This window comes from Protomyctophum bolini, assembly GCF_963924005.1.
Source record: "Protomyctophum bolini genome assembly, chromosome: 19".
In the NCBI taxonomy this organism is placed as follows: Eukaryota; Metazoa; Chordata; class Actinopteri; order Myctophiformes; family Myctophidae; genus Protomyctophum; species Protomyctophum bolini.
The window spans coordinates 28,523,826-28,544,954 of record NC_137880.1 but is presented as its reverse complement, the minus strand read 5'-3'; the positions used below and the strand labels follow the sequence as shown (position 1 = coordinate 28,544,954).

Sequence of the window (21,129 nt, the reverse complement as noted above, 5' to 3'; positions counted from 1 at the left end):
GGACAGCTTTATCATTTTAAAAGTCTCCAAAATCACTTATCCACTGATCAACAAGTTGCAAGCTTGTAGAATATGCTATCTTCGCCGAATGTTCACCTGTGACATGCCCAGATTAGGGATGATAGGGTTCATATGGTTAAAGAATGAAGTTTACGTCTGTCTCAGAAACTGGTCCATGCATTTGTCTCTACCATTTATTTTTGCTGGACTGTTGGAAAGCTCTGGCTCTGTTCATTCAAAAACAACTGCAGCCAAAGTAATCACTGGGATGAGCAGTGATGATCTCTGATACAACTGATCCAGAATGATGCGGCACGCCCAGCCTTCAAATCTCCCTAAATATTTACATCTTCCTCTCTCTTCTCTGTGTTCCCCTCACTGGCTTCCACTGCCTGCATTAATTTTAAAACACTGCTGAAGACCTACAAGGCAATCAAGGACACCCCCCCCCCCCCCAATATATGCCCCTTCCCGTACACTAACACAGGCATCCTGGACTAGAAATGTAGAGATGAGACATGGATAAAATACCAGTCAATAATGCCAGCCAGTGTAAATAAGCATGTGGTCTTTTGGTCAGCACTCAGCACATAAGACTTCAGAGCACTCGTCTTAGAGGACTGTTCTGCTGTCAATTCACATCATTGTCTGTTCACATGTTTACGTTTTACTCCAAAGTCATTCAAACTTTCCTGAGCTTAAATGAATAACTGAATAATGTTGGCCAACATAACATAACATCATTGAAATGAACAGAATACAGTGGCTTTGGATAATGGTCAGCAGCCTAATTCAGCTTCAGCCATATATCATTCATACATTTGACATGGCTTTTTAAAATGTATTATTATTATTGTTAGTTTGCTAAAAAGAATTGCGTTGTTAATTAGTCATGGATGTTTGAATTGTGTTGGATTACCAATAGGCTATCTATAGTATTTTTCAAGTCCTTGCACTCCTTGCATTCCTGTTTCCCTGCATTCCTTCATTGTATCACTTCTTGGCGTTCTTGCTGCCTATTTATATACGGTATAATAGATGTAATATTATGCAGATGTATGTGTTGGTTACTTGTTCATATAGGTTCGATGCCTGGCCCAGGTTAGATTCCCAGCCACGGCAATGTGTCGATGTGTCCCTGAGCAAGATCCTTAACCTCTAACATCTCCTCCCCCAATTTCCCCAACAGGATCAAATAAATTTAGGTCTAAATTAATTAATTTATATTTCTCTCTATTATTTAGATAGACATATACAGTACGGTATGCTTGTCCACAAATTCTAAGAATGTTATTTCATATTTACGGTAGATGGTATGTTGATTAGACAGATCCTAATTACTGTACTTTGTAGCACTAAAATGTGTGCTTCATTCTATTTACTTGTTTTTTGACTACGGTTTCTACTACTTATTCTGATCTTGCACTTTCACTCTGGATAAGAGCATCTGCTGCATGCTTAAATTGCAAATTGTATTACATCACTTAACCATTACTGAAGACATTACTCCTACTTAGATCACTTTATTGGCTCACTATATGGAAGACAGACCTTATTTTCATGGCACTTATGGGTGGCACACTGGTAAAGTTGTTTTGTTTTGCATCCGGCAAGGGGTTTAAGGGAGTCAGGCTGAGTGCCTGACTCAACTGGCCATGTTCAGGGGAGAGAAGGGGTTTAAATGTCATTTATGTTTTTGACAGGGGAAGTGAAGTCGAAGAAAATAAATAAATGGCTTAGGTCCTTACCCTACCCCCAACTCTAATTTATAAAACTGTACCAGTTACCGCTGTGACAAACAGACAAAGTAAGCATGAACCAACAATGATGGCGATAAATGTGGATCAACATTGCCAGTAATTCTTAGTTTGGTCAGGTGGGGTTTTGTCATATCATAACAATGGACTCCTAGGTCCTCAACAGTCCTGACAATCCTGACAAAATGACAGTTTATGTGAAGAATGCAACAACAGTTTTACAGAAAGTGTGAGAGGCAGATAAATGCCCAAGGCAGAGAAGAGCAGATGGAAAGAGAGAGCTGGAGAAAAAGGCCTGTGACAGAGTAGAGGATTAGGCCATCTATCTGTTTTAGACATCAGAGGATGGAGCAGAGCAGAGCGCAGCGCAACCGGGAGCCTATGCTGTCACGCCAAAGACAACATGCCTCTCTCTCTCTAACTGCCTAGACCACTGTCTGATAGTCCACCACGCCGTACATTACACCATTATCTCCCCCCCCCCCCCTTCACTGTACCTCTCTGGGTCGTTCTGGGTCAGTGGAGGTCTGTTATTTTTACTGGGAGCCTCTGAGGAGGCATTATGACCCATTCGGGTCATGTGCTCCAGGCATTCTATCTTCTGTCATGATTTATATGCAGTACTATTAGACTATTGGTGTGTGTTCCTAAAATCAGACTTGAGGGAGATTCAGGTCGACATGTTCCAGGTTTATGCATTGAGCTGCAACATTGATCGATTGATTTAGGAGGCTATGGAAAGTTGATAACAACAGCATGACGTCCTTGAATTTCTTTAGAACTGTGGTTCTCCAATGTTTTGATGTCAAGGACGCTGTCCCCCATCTAATAGTAAAACTGTTTTCAACTTTAATAGGGTTAAAGTGGTTGAACTGATTTCAATACTATATTGCTGCGGGCCCCCTGGACTCCTGGAGGTACCCAGACCCCACTTTCACAACCACTGCTGTAAAATACTGTTACCTTACCTGACACCATATCATCCTTCAGTGGAATGGCCCAGTCCAGAATGACAAAGGAGTGGCAGCCCTCCATGGCGACCACAGTGATGTTATGGGGCTTGTTCTTGGGCGGCGAGTTCTGGTTGCTGTCCTTCTCCATGAGGTTCTCCAAGATGTCCACCTGAAGGTATTCCAGAGCCTCTGTCAGGGAGCAGGGAGCACCTGGATCCTTCTGGATGTAGTTCAAATAGGGAGCTATAGTTCACAGAGGGAGAGAAGAACACATGTTGAAAGTCAACCTGTGCATCAGGTACCACGGCTGACCTTATGAGTGAAATGACCCATTATGGACCCTGGGTTGAGACTGTACAGGGTTGTGTATTAAAGTTAAAGTCCTACTATTTGTCACATACATTACTGTATGCGAAATTTGTTCACTGCATTTGACCCATCTCATGGGTCAAATGCCCATCCTTTGTAGTTGATCTAACCCCCAAATCCAACCCTTGATGCTGCTGAGTGCCAAGCAGGGAGGCATTGTGTCCCATTTTTGAGCGGTGGCTAGCCACTCCAATACGCAGCTAAGTGTGTGTGTGTGTCCACCTATGAAAGTATACTGTATGTCCATTTCAGCACGGACAGCTGCAGTAGCACTCTGTGACCTGGGGTGGCACTGTTGGGCGGCTAGCACTGTGTGACCGAGTAGTACAGGAGTTCAGACAGTACAGTAACAAATAATAACAGTATAGTGTAACATTGCTACCAGGTGTCATAGGAATAATGTAAAAGCTCAATGAAGGTTATAAGTTATACATTCTTTCATCCTATTAATTAAGGATAAAGCACTATTTATTGCACAGAAGAATTATTGCACAGCTTTAGAGTTTAGAGCCTACTTGGTTGCCACTTTTTGTCCATTTTCTGCTAGTCTACAAAGTTTTTCTGTAACATAAACATACTTATCTTTTATCATTTTGTCAACTGCTTCCTTCCAAAGAGGATCAAACTGCAAGTAGTGATAAAATGACATTTTTCATAAGCCTGTGCAGTACATGACTGTATTTAGTCCAAAACACACAGTACTGTAGGTAACTGGTCCAATTAAATATCCTGTTGGACCTATTTAGTTTGTAATTCTTTCATTGGTGGTGTGCTCATAGATATTGATGCCTCATTGGCCGCTGCCAAGTGGAAGTGCTGCACGCTGCGTCGCTGCCCAAGTGACGTTACTCATGCGACTCCTCTCGCTGTCACTCAAGTGACTACTGGCCAATCACAGCCTTTTCCAGGACTTATGTTACGCACGCGGAAGCTTGACAAGCTTCCGCTCATGCTTTGCAAGGAGTCTCTGGAGAATTGTGCCTTCAATTTTGACATGCGCCCCAGAGCCGGAAGAAGCGTCTGCCTTTTTATGTCTATGGGTGTGCTCACTGATTCACTCATGTTCATTTTAACTCATAGGGGGCCCTGTAATTTAAGGCTGTTCTCAGTCTGCCCCTGATTGCAATAATTACTTGCAGCTATTAAAACTTTTTCCTATTAAACGTGTGCTCCAGACCGCTCTTTCTGTCTGGTTTTATATTTCATGGGATCAGAATCCCAGCAGCACCTCCGTTTCCAATACATGTCAAAATGTTAAATGTCAATGTTAGAATATCACATTCTTTGAATATCTTTCTAATTACTTATTCAGATCCTTGACCTCAACACAATAAATCTAGATTATGTTTTTCTGTGGCAAAGATCGTTTCCTTTTTCTCAATATCGAGGCCAAGAAATGAATTCCCATTTTCCATTCATGTGGAAGTTATTGCTGGTCTATTGTGAGTCATATTGCCATACTTGCATACAAAAAACCTGAAGGATGTGATTCAGAAGTTATTGCCGGTCTAGTGTGAAGAATTTTTTTTAATGAAAGCTGTGAATCAGGGCAACTGCTGGTGTTTGTTTATATTGACCATATTGACGTGATGGCCATTTTGCTCAGACATCATACTCTGTGGGGGTAAAAAGAAACCCCACAAGGATGGGGTCAGTATCCTGTATTCTTCTGCCTTCTCCATTTTTCTCCTCTTTTCCCTGCTGTCTCTCTTCTTGCCATTTGTTCCCCATGTCCTTGGGAAGGCCAGCTGCATCTACAGCTGCAAATACTTCCCAGATATTCCACAATTCCCAGGCTAACTGGGATTTGGAGGGGAAGCGCAGGGGTCTGGACGTGCGCCCGTCTACCTGAAAATCTGTCCCTCGGCACGGGCCAACAGGCTAACAACAACACGTGTCACTGTCTACACGTTGACGCGCAATCGCGCATGCTCTGTTTGTCTGGTACGTTACCCACAACTACTGTATGTGATGTATATACACATATACCTCCTCCATTCATGTGATGATGTACATCTGTCTGCATGCTGTGGGGATTATTTTATGCACACGTCTGTCCAGACTGTATATTTCCGCATGTCTGTGTCGTATTGTATTCACACATCCATGTGTGCTTGACCGTGATCTTTGTGGATTTATGGCTAGATATATGGTTTTATGATGAGCCCTCAGTCCTGGAAGCCCCACATGTGTGGCTTGTGCATGGATTCTGCTCTTTGATTTCTTTTTTAAATGCTGCCATCCACATCCACAGTGTGTCTTAGTCCACTGCCAGCTTTGGATGATACGGTCAGATCGTATAACAGACTCGTTTCCCTTTCTGAGACAAGGATGCACGATTCCCACAGTATGATTTGTTTGAAATGCCCAGTGTGTCAAAATCACTTTATTTAATAAATAAAAGAAAAGCCCTGACTGAGCAAGACTTCCTCATTGTTGAAAATAAATGACACATTTGGCTTTTCGTGGCTGAGTGAAGATGGATAAAGAACGAGGGTAGTCAGTCATATCCAGAAGCTCATGGAAACTACTGCCTTTCCAGGGGGAAAAAAGAAGAAAAAAAGACTGGGTTTTAGGCTCTGTGCGTTTTTCATAAATAAGGTACAGTAACTGGACTCAATAATATAATGGATTTACAGTCAAGTATAACCCTCTGGACTGGATTGTTATTACTTGATAGTAGGCTATATTTACTTGAGTGGCAGCAAGAGACATGGAGGAGTCGCTTGAGTGACGTCACTTGGGCAGCGACGCAGCCTGCCTTCAGCACTCTTCCTGTGCACTTCCACCCCCTCTTGCACACATATAACTCCAACGAACAGCAATGTCTATTGGGTATTATCTGGACTAGAGAGATGTTACTTAATAATGCATTACTAAAACAATACAAAATGGAAAGGGCTAGAAGGCTATATTTTGGGCTAGCCTGTTTTATATGAAGTGGACTAACCCAGAACATACCCCAAGGTGCTGTTACACCTGGTATAGTTTGGCCAGGGGGTACGTTACATACATCTTCATCGTTAAAGTGCGTTATTATAACGTACTGTACAGTACAACTAAATTCAACTATAGAACGTACTGTACAAGAATGGTTATTTTGATCAGAGTTTCACTGTTATCTCTAGTCTATGTGCCTACACTGTAGGCCCTAATGCATATTCATTTGGAGACTTTAAAAGGTTGAGAATCACTGCTATAGTGAGCAATGCATTAGTGGGGACTTATATAGAGATAAGGTTGAAACAAGGTGAAGTGTTCCTTTAACACAGAGCATGTCAGAGCTGCTAAGCACATTGAGCACATCGAGCCAACATGGGATCCTCTCTCTCTCTCTCCCCCCCTCTCTCTCTCTCCCCCCTCTCTCTCTCCCCTCTCTCTCTCTCTCCCCTCTCTCTCTCTCTCTCTCTCTCCCTCTCTCCCTCTCCCCCTCTCTCTCCCCCCCTCTCTCCCTCTCTCTCTCTCCCTCCCTCTCCCCGCTGAGATCAGCACCCTTTAACTTTTTATTGTTCAGGCTATCCTTGTTTGTTCCACCAAAAGGTTATGGATGTGGAGATGTACCGTAATAGGTTTCAGATGAGTTCAGCTGGCACTTTCTAATCATCAGACAGTTACTGTTTACCAAGATGGATGCCGGCCAGAGTAAAAGCTGTCGTCTTTCCACTGTAGCTACTGGCGCAGATAGTGCTGATGATAGTAACGATAATGGCACTTGATAGGGATACAGCTCCAAGTAGCCTAACCATGTTTAAAATCCTTTTACTAACATTTTATGTAAATGACACTGACAAGAATCACCATTGTAATCAAGAAAATGAAACTAGGATTTTACAAACTCTGAGTGAAGCATCCAATTTGGCAGCTTCTCCCAATGGCGTGTAACTATATATGCTGGGAATAAGCCTCATCAGTTAGAAGACTAGAGACATTAATAGTTGTAGCTTGTAGGTTTAAAGAGGGGGGGGGGGGGCTTGTAGGTGTTATTTTTGAACGCCTGGCTTTGATAAAAGGTGGCACTCACTTCACACGAGTGTGATTCTTTATTATTATTATCTCAAGAGCATTTTCAGGTTGGCTCATGCAGCCAGATTAGGTGATAGAGGAGAGTGAGTATGGGCCAAAGCAAGCATATTAAAGCCTTAGTTACAAGACACAGCACAGCAGTAGTCTTTGGTTCACTGCTAAGAACGACTGGATGCTATGTCTCCTATTTAGCTCTCTGCTACTGTGGGCGCCTAATGTTCAAAAATGAACTTGATGGGTTTTTCATTTTTGTAATTACTCTATTTTTTGGCAAATGAAGTGGAATCAGCCATATTTGCGTACAGCAAGGTACCAGAGTGCTGAGTTGTCTTCCATTATGCGTGCCTTCTGTCCGAGCGGAATGCTTTGTTGAAGTTAGTTTTATATGGGCTCATGGCTCGTGACTCGTGTGGATGTAATAACACGCACCCTCCAGTCAGAAAGATCACACTTAAAAACACTATGTAAGCTGTCAGTAGATCTGCACAGTTATTGTGCTTGGCAAATGCACCGACTGATTCTGAAACACGGGCAGTTGTCGTGTGTGTCATATATTGTCATCCATGAGTGGGCCTGTTGCGATCACAGCGTTAATCCTATTGAATGCCACATAGACCAATACAATGATGGTATTTCCGTCACCTCGCGGTGGTTTCTCTTGGCTTTACTGTTATGCATGTAAATTATATGAGGCAGTCAAGTTCTGTGAATGTATTTATGAAGTGCAGCTGAGTGAGCCAAGATGATCGCGAGCCAGAATTCATTTTTCCTCTCCTCCGCTCCGTGAAAGAAAACAGAGCACACGTCAGCAGGCGGAATATTATTTATGATGCTGAGGCACACTTACATGTGCACGTGCACGGCACATACGTACATATACAGTATGTGCTGTATAATATCCTGGACATAGACATTAAACGCAAGAGATTTATGTATATCCATGTTATCTGAACATGGTGAGATAACTTCTGTCTCTCATTTTCTCACATACTCCCTACCTCTTACCCCCCCCCCCCCCTCCCCCTTATATTTGGTACTAAATCTTAGAGGGTTTCCACCAAAAATGTATTAACTAGGGAGGGAGAAGAGAGATTTTTTTAATATAAGTTGAATCACGACTTACTATCGGGAGTTTAAATAATGCCTCTTCAAAGACATCCATCACAGATAATGGGCTCTAAGGGGTAATTCAGACTGCTGCGATTTTTCTCCGCAACTTTGTAATACTTACTTAGTGCATTATACAATCGTATCCCGTGGCGGAAATAGCAGATATATGTGTTGTGAGCTTAGATATTGGATGTTTTTGTCATGCAACAAAGTATAGATCTTTGGTCTGAACTACAGTAGGCTTAAGGATGTAATTGAACATGACAAGCACGCATGCACACACACACTCGCGCACACATATATGTGCGCGCGCACACACACACACACACACACACACACACACACACACACAGTACACACAGGAAGTGAAAAAACATACAGTACCTGTGAACCGTTTCCTCCCCGCAAGGTCAAGCTCTGACGAGGGGCTGTTGTTGAAGGGCCTGGTGTCTGGTTCTGGGGTGGGGAGTCTGGGGACCTCTGTGGTGGTGGTGGTGGTTGTAGTGGTGCTGGTGGTGGTGGTGGTGGTGGTGATGGCGGTTGTTGGCTGTAGGGTGGTCTGGACAAGGACCTCATCTAGCAACATCAAAGCCGTCAGTGAGGTAATGGCGCAAAATAATTACATGCTTTACAATGCATAATTCAATAACACACTGCTGCCATTTTTTTCGGTAATCACTAATTGTTTCCTCAATCTCTGCGTAATTAGTGTAATGAGTCACAGTGGTTTAATTGATCGTGGGCAATGGTGTGACCTCATTGCAAACCTGCCTATTTTCCTTTGAAAGCCAACGCTTATTCTTGTGTAATGTTATGCTACCAATATTTTCCACGTGAGGGGGCCATGAAGAAGATGACGTTCCGCAACAGATTGCCGAAAGGGCCATCTGAAAGCCTGAGAAATGTGCAGGAATACACTGAGTGAAATTCAATGAGTTCCTTCCTCTTTATTCACCATTTCTTTCCTGTGTGGCGCCAATGGACCTTGGCATTACATCATGGTCCACACGCATGCACACGGCTTCAAACTATATGGCAAACTAATGCTTGCCATGCAAAGAAAATTGTAATGCTTCATGTCACAACCTTCAAGCAAAACAACAAAACAGTTTAGTCCAATGTTGCAGCAAAACTACAACGGACATAAGCTTTCATCGACTAATCGTCAAGGTGCACATTTCCATTCCGTTAGTGTTCAACTGACCTCGGGGTCCATGCATTATGTAACGACACAACACGAAGACCAGCAAATACATCACACCAGATCACAAGCCAAGGCATTCTCTCTGGGTTAGTAATGGAGTTCACAGGCAGCGTGCGGGTCCAGTTTTGAGGGGATGAGGGACATTAAAAACAGCCAGCAATAGCGAAAACCCAAAACCCAGCAATAGAGAAAACCCAAACCAAACACAATCCAAGGACCAGAAATCCAACACACAAGAACAGAAACTCAAACGCAAAGTCTGCAGGCGATGTAAATTCAGGAAAGCAAGAAGCAGAGCAAACAAACGGACGAAACCAAAGCTAAACATTCAACAATCAATCAACTAACGGTGCAGGTCAACCCGGCCCGGTGGTTGGTTGATGGGTCGGTAGCCATACTCAGCCAATACCTTGGTCTAGAGCTAAAGCATCAGGCACCATGGCCACTGTAACCGTGGAGTCCATATCCATCCCTGAGGAGTCCTCTGTCAGAGAAGCAAGACAGGCTGTGGTGTCACTCTCACATTACTATGTATACATTTTATGTAGCCAATGGCAATGTAGCGTGCTCATGCACGCACACATGCATGCACACTCGCACGCACAGCTTCACATAATAAAAAAGCTGCGTACATGTGCACTTACAGTACACGTACACATATATACAGTACCATATGATATATGCGTGTGTATAATATATATTATATACTGTACAGTATATACAGTACACACAGGTGTGAGATGAGTTTTTATTGCATTTGCACTGGACGATGCCGTTTCAAATATAAAAATCAAAGGGCTATATCTTGCGCCACCAATTACCCCTTATCCCTAAACGTATTTGCCATTTTTTACTATTTAGAAAAACCTTTTAAAATAGTTAAAATAGTCTACAAGCTCACAACGTGTCGATGTAGTTTGGCTAGTTGAACCATTAAAACAAATCACAAGATAGGGCCCAAAGTGTAAAAACCACAGTGTGTGTAAAATGAACACACTTACTGTAAATTATTTACCACTAAAGATTTTACAGTGTACTGTTTCAGATTTTCCCTGTTTAGACTTTATAAGGAAAGATCTTTGTAGCTGTCTGAATATGTCTATGTTTGGATGTGTTTGTTCTAGTTAGGGCCCCTGTTAACATTTGTATAGACAATATACAGTAGGTCTATTGTATGTTGTACAAATGAAAGTTTTGGCCATCTGTTTTACATCTTGATTGTATTTACAATTCTGATTTGTTGTTTTAGTTCAGTTTCCCTTTCATTTGAACTCACTTTTGTTTTGTTTTTGTGTGACATTTCTTATACATACAGTATATACGGATCTCTATCTATCTATCTATCAATCTATCTTCTATCTATCATCCATGTATGTATCATCTGTTACACAAATGTTTTGTCACTTATAATTCTTGTGTCCATGCTTCAAGCCTAGTGTGGTAAATGCTAACGGCAGTGACGGTCCAGGGAGTGTTTTTAAACCAGTATTAGTCTGACCACAGCCAGGCTCCAGATGTGGAGTCTCACATGTGGTTACAGTGGTCTCACATAGACACACACGTCTACACACACTCTGACCGGATCACACACTGTTATAAGACTCTGTGGGCACAGACAGGAAACACTTCAGGCCTTAGATGGGTTGGCTTTGGCCAACAATACAACTGAGAGATGTAGTGAAGTCATACATTATTTGCCTCTGCTATTGTAGACCTCAAACGAATTGCTGAACTTTGGAATTGTAAATCATACAATTCGTAAGGTTTTGTCTCTCCTAAGCGCAAAGATGTTCAAGCTATAATAAAATGGTGGCGCATCTAGTGCCCAATCTGGTGAGACTGCTGCTTCAAATATAATTTATAACGTATTTTTTTATTTTAATGATCTTGTCAACTAGTCCAAATGCTACTGACATCAGTATCAGTTATTTTCTCTTTCACGAAGACTCACCTTCAGGATAACAGTCCAGAATACCATCTGGATCCAGTACTGGGTACCCATATTCATCCATCTTAGAGTAGGTTCCTGGTGGACAGGTTGGAAAAGGCTCTTGACTGTAATCCTCTGAGCTCCACTCTGTGGTGGTGAGTATTGTGGTGGGTGCAGCTGTGGTAGTGGTGGTGGTCCTGAGATTAGGCCGGTCCAGCCCAACCATAGGTTTACCACCTACAGTGAGGAGCTTGTCTTTGGGATTGACTACTGGTCGGCCATCGCGGCCATTACCGAAAAGAGCCATGCCGTCCTGGTTCACCATTGGAGTGCCTTGGTTGTCTGGGAGTGGATTGGTGAAGAGGAATAAAAAGGGACAATGGGAATTTAATGAGGCTGACCGTACAGCAACGAATCATAGGCTATATCGTCACAAATCTGGCACTTGTTACCAAACCAAAAAGTCATAGATCTAAATAGTGAAAATGCAGTGGTTTATCTCCTTGTTTTCTGTGAGACGTCAGTTGAAAATATGTCTTTCTACAACTGAAGCCCCATTATTATCCTTTTAGTGAGAACTGCTATCATTGACATTGACCCTAATTATCATTCCAAGAGTGCGTGAAGTGTCTCACCAAAGATGGTGCGTCCATCCTCTCCAAGCACAACCCTTCTGGGGTTTCCCTGAGAGTCCTGAAGAATCCTCCCCTCCTCATTCATTAGAACCCCCCGGTCCAAGTCCACCACCTGGACAGTCCGGAATGAACACAAGGTGTTACTGGTGATACTAATTAAGGCTCTGTTCCATTTAGTATACGGTGGTTCTCAACATTGTTTTAATTTCAAGGACCCCCATAAATGAGATTGTTACTATACTTTGGTCCGACATACCATTGGTCCGATCGACTACCTACCCCAAACCCTCACCCTAACCATAACCGCGAGCACAGGGCAGCACACCTAAACCTAACCCCCAACCCTATACCGGGTCGGACCAATGCTCTTTCGAACCAATGATATGTCGGACCAAAGTATGCTCCCCCTCTGAGAGCGTACTACAGGGCCATTTAGAACCCACTCAAGGACACTTCGAAACCCACTGGTGTAGCAGTGTTTCCAGTGAGCCAACATACAATAGCAGCACGCTGACTTGTTTGAAGAGGCTCTGGAACAGAGCCTTCATTAGTATCATCTGTAACACTGTGAAGGAAGGCGCCCGGAAGTAGGAAGAGTTATTCTGCGTGTGCATAGAGCCAATTCTTGGTCTCGTTACAACAGGCTTAGAAATACTTCAACAAGCAGATGCACAGAGCAATTTATTTGCAGCATTAAAATGCCATACTGAAAGAATTAAGAGATAATCGAACAACACATCTTCAGATATGTTCATACTGTGAGTAGTTTTAAAAGAGAAAAAAGGGCTCCTGAGAGAGATAAGGCATAAAATCGTTTTTACAATGTGTAATCTGTGGAATATTTGTTGATTTTATAATGTGCTATGAGTAGCGTACATGTTACACCCTATCCCTGCCTGCCTTCAAGCCAAGTCTACAAGACAGCTCTGGAAATAAGTAGACGTTATAGAGGGCATGCACGCGGCATCATCATTATACCTGGAAGTTATGCAGGAATGCCCACTGAGTGGCAAAAAACGACTTTCTGGCCTTGACAGCCCATACATCCAAACAGAAAAGTCCTATCTGATTGCATTAAACTCATTTTGCCACTCGATTTACCACTCACTTTATGCAGGCGCATAGCCTCTATTGTCCTGAATTGACATATTAGGCCTTTTACAATTGGTTATTGGCTCAACAGGAATAAATAATATCATACAATAAGTCTCGGCTAAGTGCTGCGTATCATAGCACATTTCTCATCATATTTTATTAAATATAAATAATTACAAACCCATTTCTTTCCATCAGGGCCAGTAATGGACCTGCGACCATTGGCTTTGCTGTTGTCATTGGATGAGGAGGGCTCTTTGTCGTGTGTCGTCGTCAGGTTGGGACGACCGTTTTTACCTGAATGATGGAAGGTATAAGTTAAAGTAGCGTTACTTAGCATTACTGAGGACTGTAATATATTTGATATATCTACATTAAGGTGCTACAATAAAATGGTAAATGGTGCATTTATATAGCGCCTTTATCCAAGGCACTTTACACAGATTGTGCATTACATTCACCCATTCATACACTGATGCCGGCAGAAACTATGCAAGGCACCAACCTGCACATCAGGAGCAATTTGGGGTTCAGTGTCTTGCTCAAGGACACTTGGACACTAACTCTGGGGGAGCCAGACACTGGAGTATACAATAGGGGACACACAAAACATGCGTTACCATTTTCATAGGCAGGTTTGAGTCCACCACCGTTGATGGGCTTCCCTCTCTGGCCAGGGTTACGGGTCCTCGTACCTTGGCCCCCAGTGGCATCCCTGGATGATGAAGAACGGGATCCGTCTGTCGCATCGGCACTCGTACCTATGCCAACCCTATGATTTGAGCCCAGTCTACTGGAGGATGAAGAGGAAGAATCCAATGATGATGCAGAGGAATCTGAAGTGGAAGACCCTAACCTGGTGTTCTGCGCTGGTTGCACTTTGAGGGGGAACCTGCCAAACTGCCTGTTTGCCAGCAGAGGAGTGCGTACCCTTCCATTGGGTCCTAGAGCAGGACGTCTCTGAAATGGTGGGAGGGCGGAAAATGACCCCGTCCTGGTCCTAGGTGAAACCTCTCCTGTATCCTCCCTCTCGTTGCTCTCCAAGGTTCCGTCAGGGTCATTTAATGTTAAAGCTGTCCTTTTGGGTGCCACTGTGGAATCTGACACTTCGGTTTTCTCATATATTTCTTTACTCCCTTCATCTAGATAATCCTCATCATGATCATTATTATCATCAATATTATCGTTAGACGTTCCTGTATGAATGGGCTTCCTGGAGTCTCTGTGTCCAATCGAGGATACATGGGAATTGGCGTTTGAAGAAGATGAGGGAGAAGATGAGCGGGTAGGGTGCCTAGATCCACCTTGCATTGTGTTCCTATTGGTCAAAGATGGTTTAAGTGACCCCGTCCCCATTGCATTCTTTATCGGGTCGTCACTGGTCTCCTGGATTGTTGCCACGCCTGCAGCACCTGCTGCCCCTGAGACCCTTGTGGGAGTGCCCCTCGAAATGGGTCGGCCTGCCCCCACGGAGGACGATGCTCTGCTCCAGGGGACCCTACCGTCCGGTCGACCCTCCGCCCCGCCGCCCCTCGACCCCGAACCAAACCGGTCGGGGTAGCGACTAGCGAGTGAGGGGAATCGTGCAACAATCGAAGGTTGAGTTCTGGAAGGAGAAGAGAGAGGCTTTTCATAACCGTTCCCCTCCCTTCCTTCGTCCTCCTCTCTCTTCTCCTCCGTGGGTCGTGTGTGTGTGTTAGATGATGTTGTGGACCGGCTGTTCGAGGTTCCATCTTCAGTGACCTCCTCCCCGGTTTCTGTGTGGTACTTGCTGTGGTCATTTCCCTCTCTATACATTGTGTCTTGTTGAGTCGGCGCGTGAGAAGTGTGCTGTGAGTTGTGTGTGTTGCGTGAAGTCGCAGGGTTGTGAGACCCTCTGTGTGACGTGGACGGAGAGCTGCCTGAGTTGTGTGCGTCTGAGGATGAGGGGTTCTGTGACCCGCTATGTGACGTGAATGAGTCGGTGGGTGGATGTCGTGTATGTGAGGTCGATGGGCTGTGTGGTCTAGAGTTGTGAGTGTTCGATGTTGCGCGTCCCCGTGACCCAGTCCGTGAAGCTGACCCAGATGATGCTGGATTGTACGTGTTTGAAGTTGCATGGCTCTGTGACCCGGTCCGTGAAGCTGACCCAGATGATGCTGGGTTATCTGTGTTTGGTGTTGCTTGGCTCTGTGACCCGGTTCTTGAAGCTGACCCAGATGATGCTGGGTTATCTGTGTTTGGTGTTGCATGGCTCTGTGACCCAGTCCGTGAAGCTGACCCAGATGATGCTGGGTTATATGTGTTTGGTGTTGCATGGCTCTGTGACCCGGTCCGTGAAGCTGACCCAGATGATGCTGGGTTATCTGTGTTTGGTGTTGCATGGCTCTGTGACCCGGTTCTTGAAGCTGACCCAGATGATGCTGGATTGTACGTGTTTGAAGTTGCATGGCTCTGTGACCCAGTCCGTGAAGCTGACCCAGATGATGCTGGGTTATCTGTGTTTGGTGTTGCATGGCTCTGTGACCCCGTTCTTGAAGCTGACCCAGATGCTGCTGGATTGTATGTGTTTGATGACTCGTGGTTCTGAGAGCCACTTGACAAAGTAGACTGAGAACTGGCAGTCGAGGGTTTGTAACCGTTCAAAACCCGGGTGGGATTCCCTCTTGAGAGAACCCCAGGATGCCTACGGCCAGAACCGAACCTTGACCCACTGGAGCGCCCACCTGTCGCGGAGCCTCTACCCACAGGTGGTGCATGTGTCTGGGGCTGTGAGGTGGGCTGCTTTGGAGCAGGAGTGGGGGGTTTGGTGTTTATTACGCTGGGCTGGGCATAAGCGTCTTTACTCTCTGGGTAAGCGAGAGCTGTGTGGTCCTTTCTAGTTGCTGCTGACTCCTGAGTACGTGAGGAGTCAGGGAGGGAGGAAGAGGAAGAAGATGATGATGATGATGATGATGTGGAAGATGAAGATTCTGAAGATCCTGCTTTCTGATGGACCCTGATCTTGACCGGCCTTCTGGGTGGTTTGGGCGGCTTAGGTTTAGTCGGGGAGGGAGTTACAACTTTGAGGCTGGGGGTTTCAGGAGTCGGCGGCTCCTGAACAACATCGTTGTCTGTGTTTTTCTGCTCCTCCACAGTCTCAACGGCCGTCTCCTCTTGTACTGGTGGAGGCGTGGTGGGACTCTTTTCCTCCACCTTTTCTTCAACCTTTTCTTCCCTTTCTTCTTCTCTCCCTCTGCCTCTGTTCACCCCGTTCCTGACCGAGCCCCTCACAGAGGAAAAGATGCTGTGATAGGACCGTGTCTGAGTGAGTGGGCGTGTCCGCCTGGGGGTAGGCGGAGCCTGGGTCGTCTGATCGGGTGTGGTCGGTTCCTCCGTCACCTCCGTTGATTGGAGGTCGGTTTTCTCATCGTGGCTATCCTGCTTGGAGGGGATGTGGCTTGTCCGCCGTCTGTCCAGGTTTTTCGAGGAAGACGAGGCAGCACTGCTGGCTGACAAGAGAGAAATTATGTTAATTATGTTGAACTTTTCAGAGCAGATATTTTGACGGGTAAACTCACCTGAAGGAAATAACATTAATTGTGTGCTGTGTGCCAGCATGAACAGTGCCTATAGTTCATGCTGGCACACTGTAATAGACAATAGTTTTTTTTTAGCATTTATTGACGGGGAGAGTGGAGAGAAATGGGACACACTGAGAGAGAGTAGTGGGAAAACATTCAGCAAATGTTCAGAGTCCGTCCGACTGGCTGGATATTAAAGAGGCTGTGAAAAATAGTAAATTCTTAAAACTCCACACATACACACAAGTGCCCGCCCACAAACACAGACACAAATGTACTACTACCTGGCATGACAACAGTCAAGGCTTTGCTCTGTGGTCCCTGTCCTCTCCTGTTGGTGGCTCTGATCTTGAAGATGTAGCGGTCCCCGGGCGTGAGTCCTTCTACGGTGGTTGTGGTGGTGCTGCCACGATACGTCACACTTTTCATTCCAAAGGGCTTCATGGCAGGAGCGTAAGACATGATGTACTCTATTGTGGAAGGAGAGTATAACTCACTCAACTGAAAATGAGGAGAGACTATCAGTCAGTATTTATACTGGAAGGAAAACCTCATAGCTCTGTGTGTGGCTATTTTCATATTTGTACTTAAGGGGATAATCCTGTAGTTTTTCTCCACAATTCTCTAGTCTTTTGTGCCAATTCCCCCCATGGGTATATACAGTAGTCCCTTACTGTTGGTCTGGGGAGGGTTTAGAGACAACCACATATCTCCTCTGATACACATGGAGTCAGCAGCTGTTTATTTTTTTTGCAGCTTTCGGACAGACAGTAGGCTGACAGGAAATGGGGGAGTGACATGCAGTAAAGGCCGTCGGGATCGGGAGTCGAACCCGCGGCGCACTGCCAGACTGGACTACCGGCCAAGGTGCCTGGACCGCTGAGCCACGGCCCAGGCCAGCAGCTGTTTATTTTCACCTAATCTCTCGATCCTCTCGGCACCACCACTGCCCTAAACATGTCATGTTCTTCTTCGTAGGAATAAACACAGAAGCACCCGGGAGGGAAGTGGATTAAGAAAAGGGCGGAACCAAACCGAGTTCCTGTTTCTAAAATGAGGTGATGCTGCCAGAGGTAAAAACAAATACTGAATGGGTTCCCAGATTGATTTTCACCTGACGGTCAGGGTCAGGAGTTTCACTTGGAAGGCATAACGTATGCAAAGGATCACACTATATGCCTCCTAGTTCAACAAAAACACCCTCCCCTTGAACATAACTCACTGGAGCATCTGGCCAAGCCAGTAATACTGTGGAAGACTTGAGCTCTCCTTGGTGGTGGGAAGATAGATACTTTACTTAAATTAACCTGGCTTTCTGTGGGTTGAGAAAATGATTGAGGGTCTTCAAGCCCAACTGTATACCTGTATACCTCTTGAGCCGGGCTCAAGAGGTAAGAGCATTGCCGAAAAGCAAAGAAATCGATTATTATTTAACCTTTATTTATCCCCGGTGTAGGTTCACTGAGCACAAATGTTCTTTTTCAGTAATTACCTGCTTTACAGTTTACAGTACACTCAGTGTACATACAGTTACAGTCCCTGCAGACTGCTGGCCTTTTTCAGAAAAACGCAGCAAAGAAATTGAAAAACGCAGCAGGGACCTTTTTGGTGTTTTAAACATTATGTTATAATTTAGCTATTGAAAAATAGCAGATCTACAAGCTCATAGCGTGCCACCGAGTGGCGTGCTACGAGCTTTTAGGTCTACTATTTTTGAAAAATCGTGAAAATATTTATTTCAGAAAACTGGAGGATTTAGAAGAATTAAAAAAAAAATTGAGGTCAGGCCTGAATGGGTTAATGATGAATCAAGGGAGGTGAGTGTTGCACATACACCTCCTTCCCAGATTCTTCCTGCCAGTCCGTGGGATCAAACCAGGAATCTTTCAGCCACAACCTTTAGGCCACTCCTGCCTACAGATTCCTATATACAGTAGTATTTCCATTTGACCAGATTGACCGCAACTATAACAATAACAATGGTGAATAATATTGTTATAGTAGTGCTTGGTCTGACCTCGTATCCTCCCGTTGGGCTCGTCGGGTGGGTCCCAGGTTGCCGTGACAGCAGTTCCCTTTCCTCTCAGGGGCTTGACCTCAAAGTTCTCTGGTGGGCCGGCTGGTGCTAGAAAGTGGAGGAGAGGTAATAATGAATGGAAAGACGGCGGGGCACCAGCGGGACATGGAGGAACAGAAGCAGCAAAAAGAGACGGAACAGAATAAGGAAAAGAGCTACAGTATACTTAAGCATGTAACACAGTGACGAGGTCCTTGCCAGTATAGCCTAGACTTAAACTGCAGGGGAAAACTGACGCTATACGTTTCCAGCCTCCCTGGAGATCGTCTATGGAACTGCAGATGGAGATCTGAGCATTGAGCCAGGCAGTAAATGCTGACATCCCACTGAACCTGTACTCAGGAGGTCCCGTGAGTCAGTATGAAATGCTACATTCATGTCAGAACCCAGGCCAAATGCCGGCATCACGTCTCAAGAATGAGGACTAGATGTCAAATGTGTCAAGGTGTAACATGAGGTACATAAGCAAAAACATATAATATTGAAATAGAAAAAATACAGAGACAGGGTGAATTATGGGACAATAAAAAATGATGAGGAAAGATACTGTCCAGAACCCAGACTTCAGATGACTTGGGCTTGAATCAGTTATAGAACTTCGCCTTTAAATTCCTATGCGATGGACTTGTTTCTATTGTGGTTTCCATTGCGGGTATCTTTCCTAAACACAGTTTACCCTCTTTTTAATAATGTTTTACATTATCTACTATAATATTGTGTCCAGGTAACTCAGTTGGTAAAGCTCTCGTCTTTGGACCACAAGGTCATGGGTTCGATTCCGGGCACTGCTAACTCAGCGTAAGTAGCACGGCATGGGTGCAAGTACTGGGAGCTGGTGGTACCGTAGGTGTGGTGCTTCACCTCAGCAATCTCAGGGGTCTAGCTGTCTAGCGCATTGTAACGGACTCCCGCGTTCATCCGACAATAAGCCTCCCCGACTGACTGCCACCATTTTCTTCTACTCAGTCTTTGTCTCATAGGAGGCATTTCAGAAACCGTCCACCAGTGACATCATCGTTATGCAGATATTGTTTTAAACAAGATTTAAACTAGATTTTTATTATTGTGAGAACGATGGCTTCCATTTTCGCATTGCAACCTTTCAGTAGTAGAAAGCCTGCAGTTTCTATTAGCTTGGATTCCCCATTGATGATGTCACTGGTGGACGGGTTTCTGAACTGCCAACAGCCCTCCTATGAGACACAGACCGAGTAGAAAAGTATTGTGCCATTTTATCATGATTATTAGTGAGGACCTGTTATATGAAGATAGGTTGAAAAGTGGTCCTTTAATGTAATGGTCCTTTAATAGATGAATTGTCACTTTATTACAATAATCACTGCACTGCCAAAACAAAACATGGTCAGCACAGGCAGACGCCTACCTGCTTCAGGGGTCCTCTGGAAGACGGAGGCAGTCCACTTGCTATGCTTGTCTCCCTGCGAGATTCTGAGCGAGAATTCGTACATGCCGTCTGCTGACAGAGTGTCTATAAGTAGTCTTCTCTGGGTGCTCTCCTTGTATTCCCAGCGTGCCGACTCCCCCTTCTCTCTGTACTTCACTGTGTAGGATCTGGATGAGAGGATAATGCAGTTGTAGTTCAGACCAGGGAACCTTTTATCTCTTCAGAAGATAAAGAGGAGGACAGATGGCCATCTGACCATGGGGGAGCTACAAGGTTGACACGGTCAAGCATTTCTGCATTGAACTTTAGAACAAAATCACACCTGTGTGAAGTGAGGGGCGCTCTTATGATCGTACATCACCATGACGTAAAATAGACACTATGCCTATTTGTTTGTGGACGGTAACCAAAAGTTGGATGTAGGAGGGGCTAGCGCCCCTCAAAAAGAAATTGCACAAATTGTAAGAATAGCAGATCTACAAGCTCACAACGGGTTGCATGATGACGCGCTGTGATCTCGTTTGAAATAACCAAACCTGCCTACCAATGATGTCACAAGTAGGAAAAGGCACGTTTCTTAACTGTCCACAGCCCTCCTGAGATAGCCTCGTGTAGCCAGACTTCAATCTGCCTTTGCAATGCATAATTATGCATTAGTGAGGACCAATTACTGTACATGTACAGGTTGAACATGGGCAAAGAGGTCTTTTGAGTTTGCAGTACTGTATGCTCTCTCTCTGTCCTTCTTTCTTCACAGTGTCCTACCTGGATGCTCCTGCGGTGACCTTCCCCATGTCTACAGCGGGATCAACCCAAGAGATGAGAACAGACTGAGGGGACATGACCCGCACACTGATGTCCTTGGCCTCATGCTCCTCAGGCTCTGAAACGTAAACGCACACACACACACACACACACACACACACACACACACACACACACACACACACACACGTAACATGATTAACATTAATCAAAGTTATTATCGACCATGACACTTATGTTAGGTTATTATTTGGCCCAATTTGC

General features: G+C 44.7%; 1 protein-coding gene across 5 annotated transcripts in view; it reads right to left on the bottom strand.

The window, feature by feature from the left end:
* Positions 1–21,129, bottom strand: part of fndc1 (fibronectin type III domain containing 1) — a 48,290-nt gene that overhangs the window by 12,287 nt on the left and 14,874 nt on the right. For 4 of the 5 annotated variants that reach the window (XM_080790205.1, XM_080790206.1, XM_080790208.1 and 1 more), the window contains 11 exons: positions 20,866–20,983; positions 20,080–20,267; positions 18,636–18,743; positions 16,903–17,088; positions 13,697–16,546; positions 13,258–13,373; positions 11,982–12,093; positions 11,368–11,688; positions 9,826–9,900; positions 8,597–8,788; positions 2,726–2,953 (listed from right to left, as the gene is read on the bottom strand). In XM_080790205.1, the coding sequence (XP_080646331.1) occupies positions 2,726–2,953; positions 8,597–8,788; positions 9,826–9,900; positions 11,368–11,688; positions 11,982–12,093; positions 13,258–13,373; positions 13,697–16,546; positions 16,903–17,088; positions 18,636–18,743; positions 20,080–20,267; positions 20,866–20,983 (4,494 nt within the window). The remainder of the gene's footprint in view (positions 1–2,725; positions 2,954–8,596; positions 8,789–9,825; positions 9,901–11,367; positions 11,689–11,981; positions 12,094–13,257; positions 13,374–13,696; positions 16,547–16,902; positions 17,089–18,635; positions 18,744–20,079; positions 20,268–20,865; positions 20,984–21,129) is intronic. The other variant, XM_080790207.1, reaches the window with a different exon arrangement.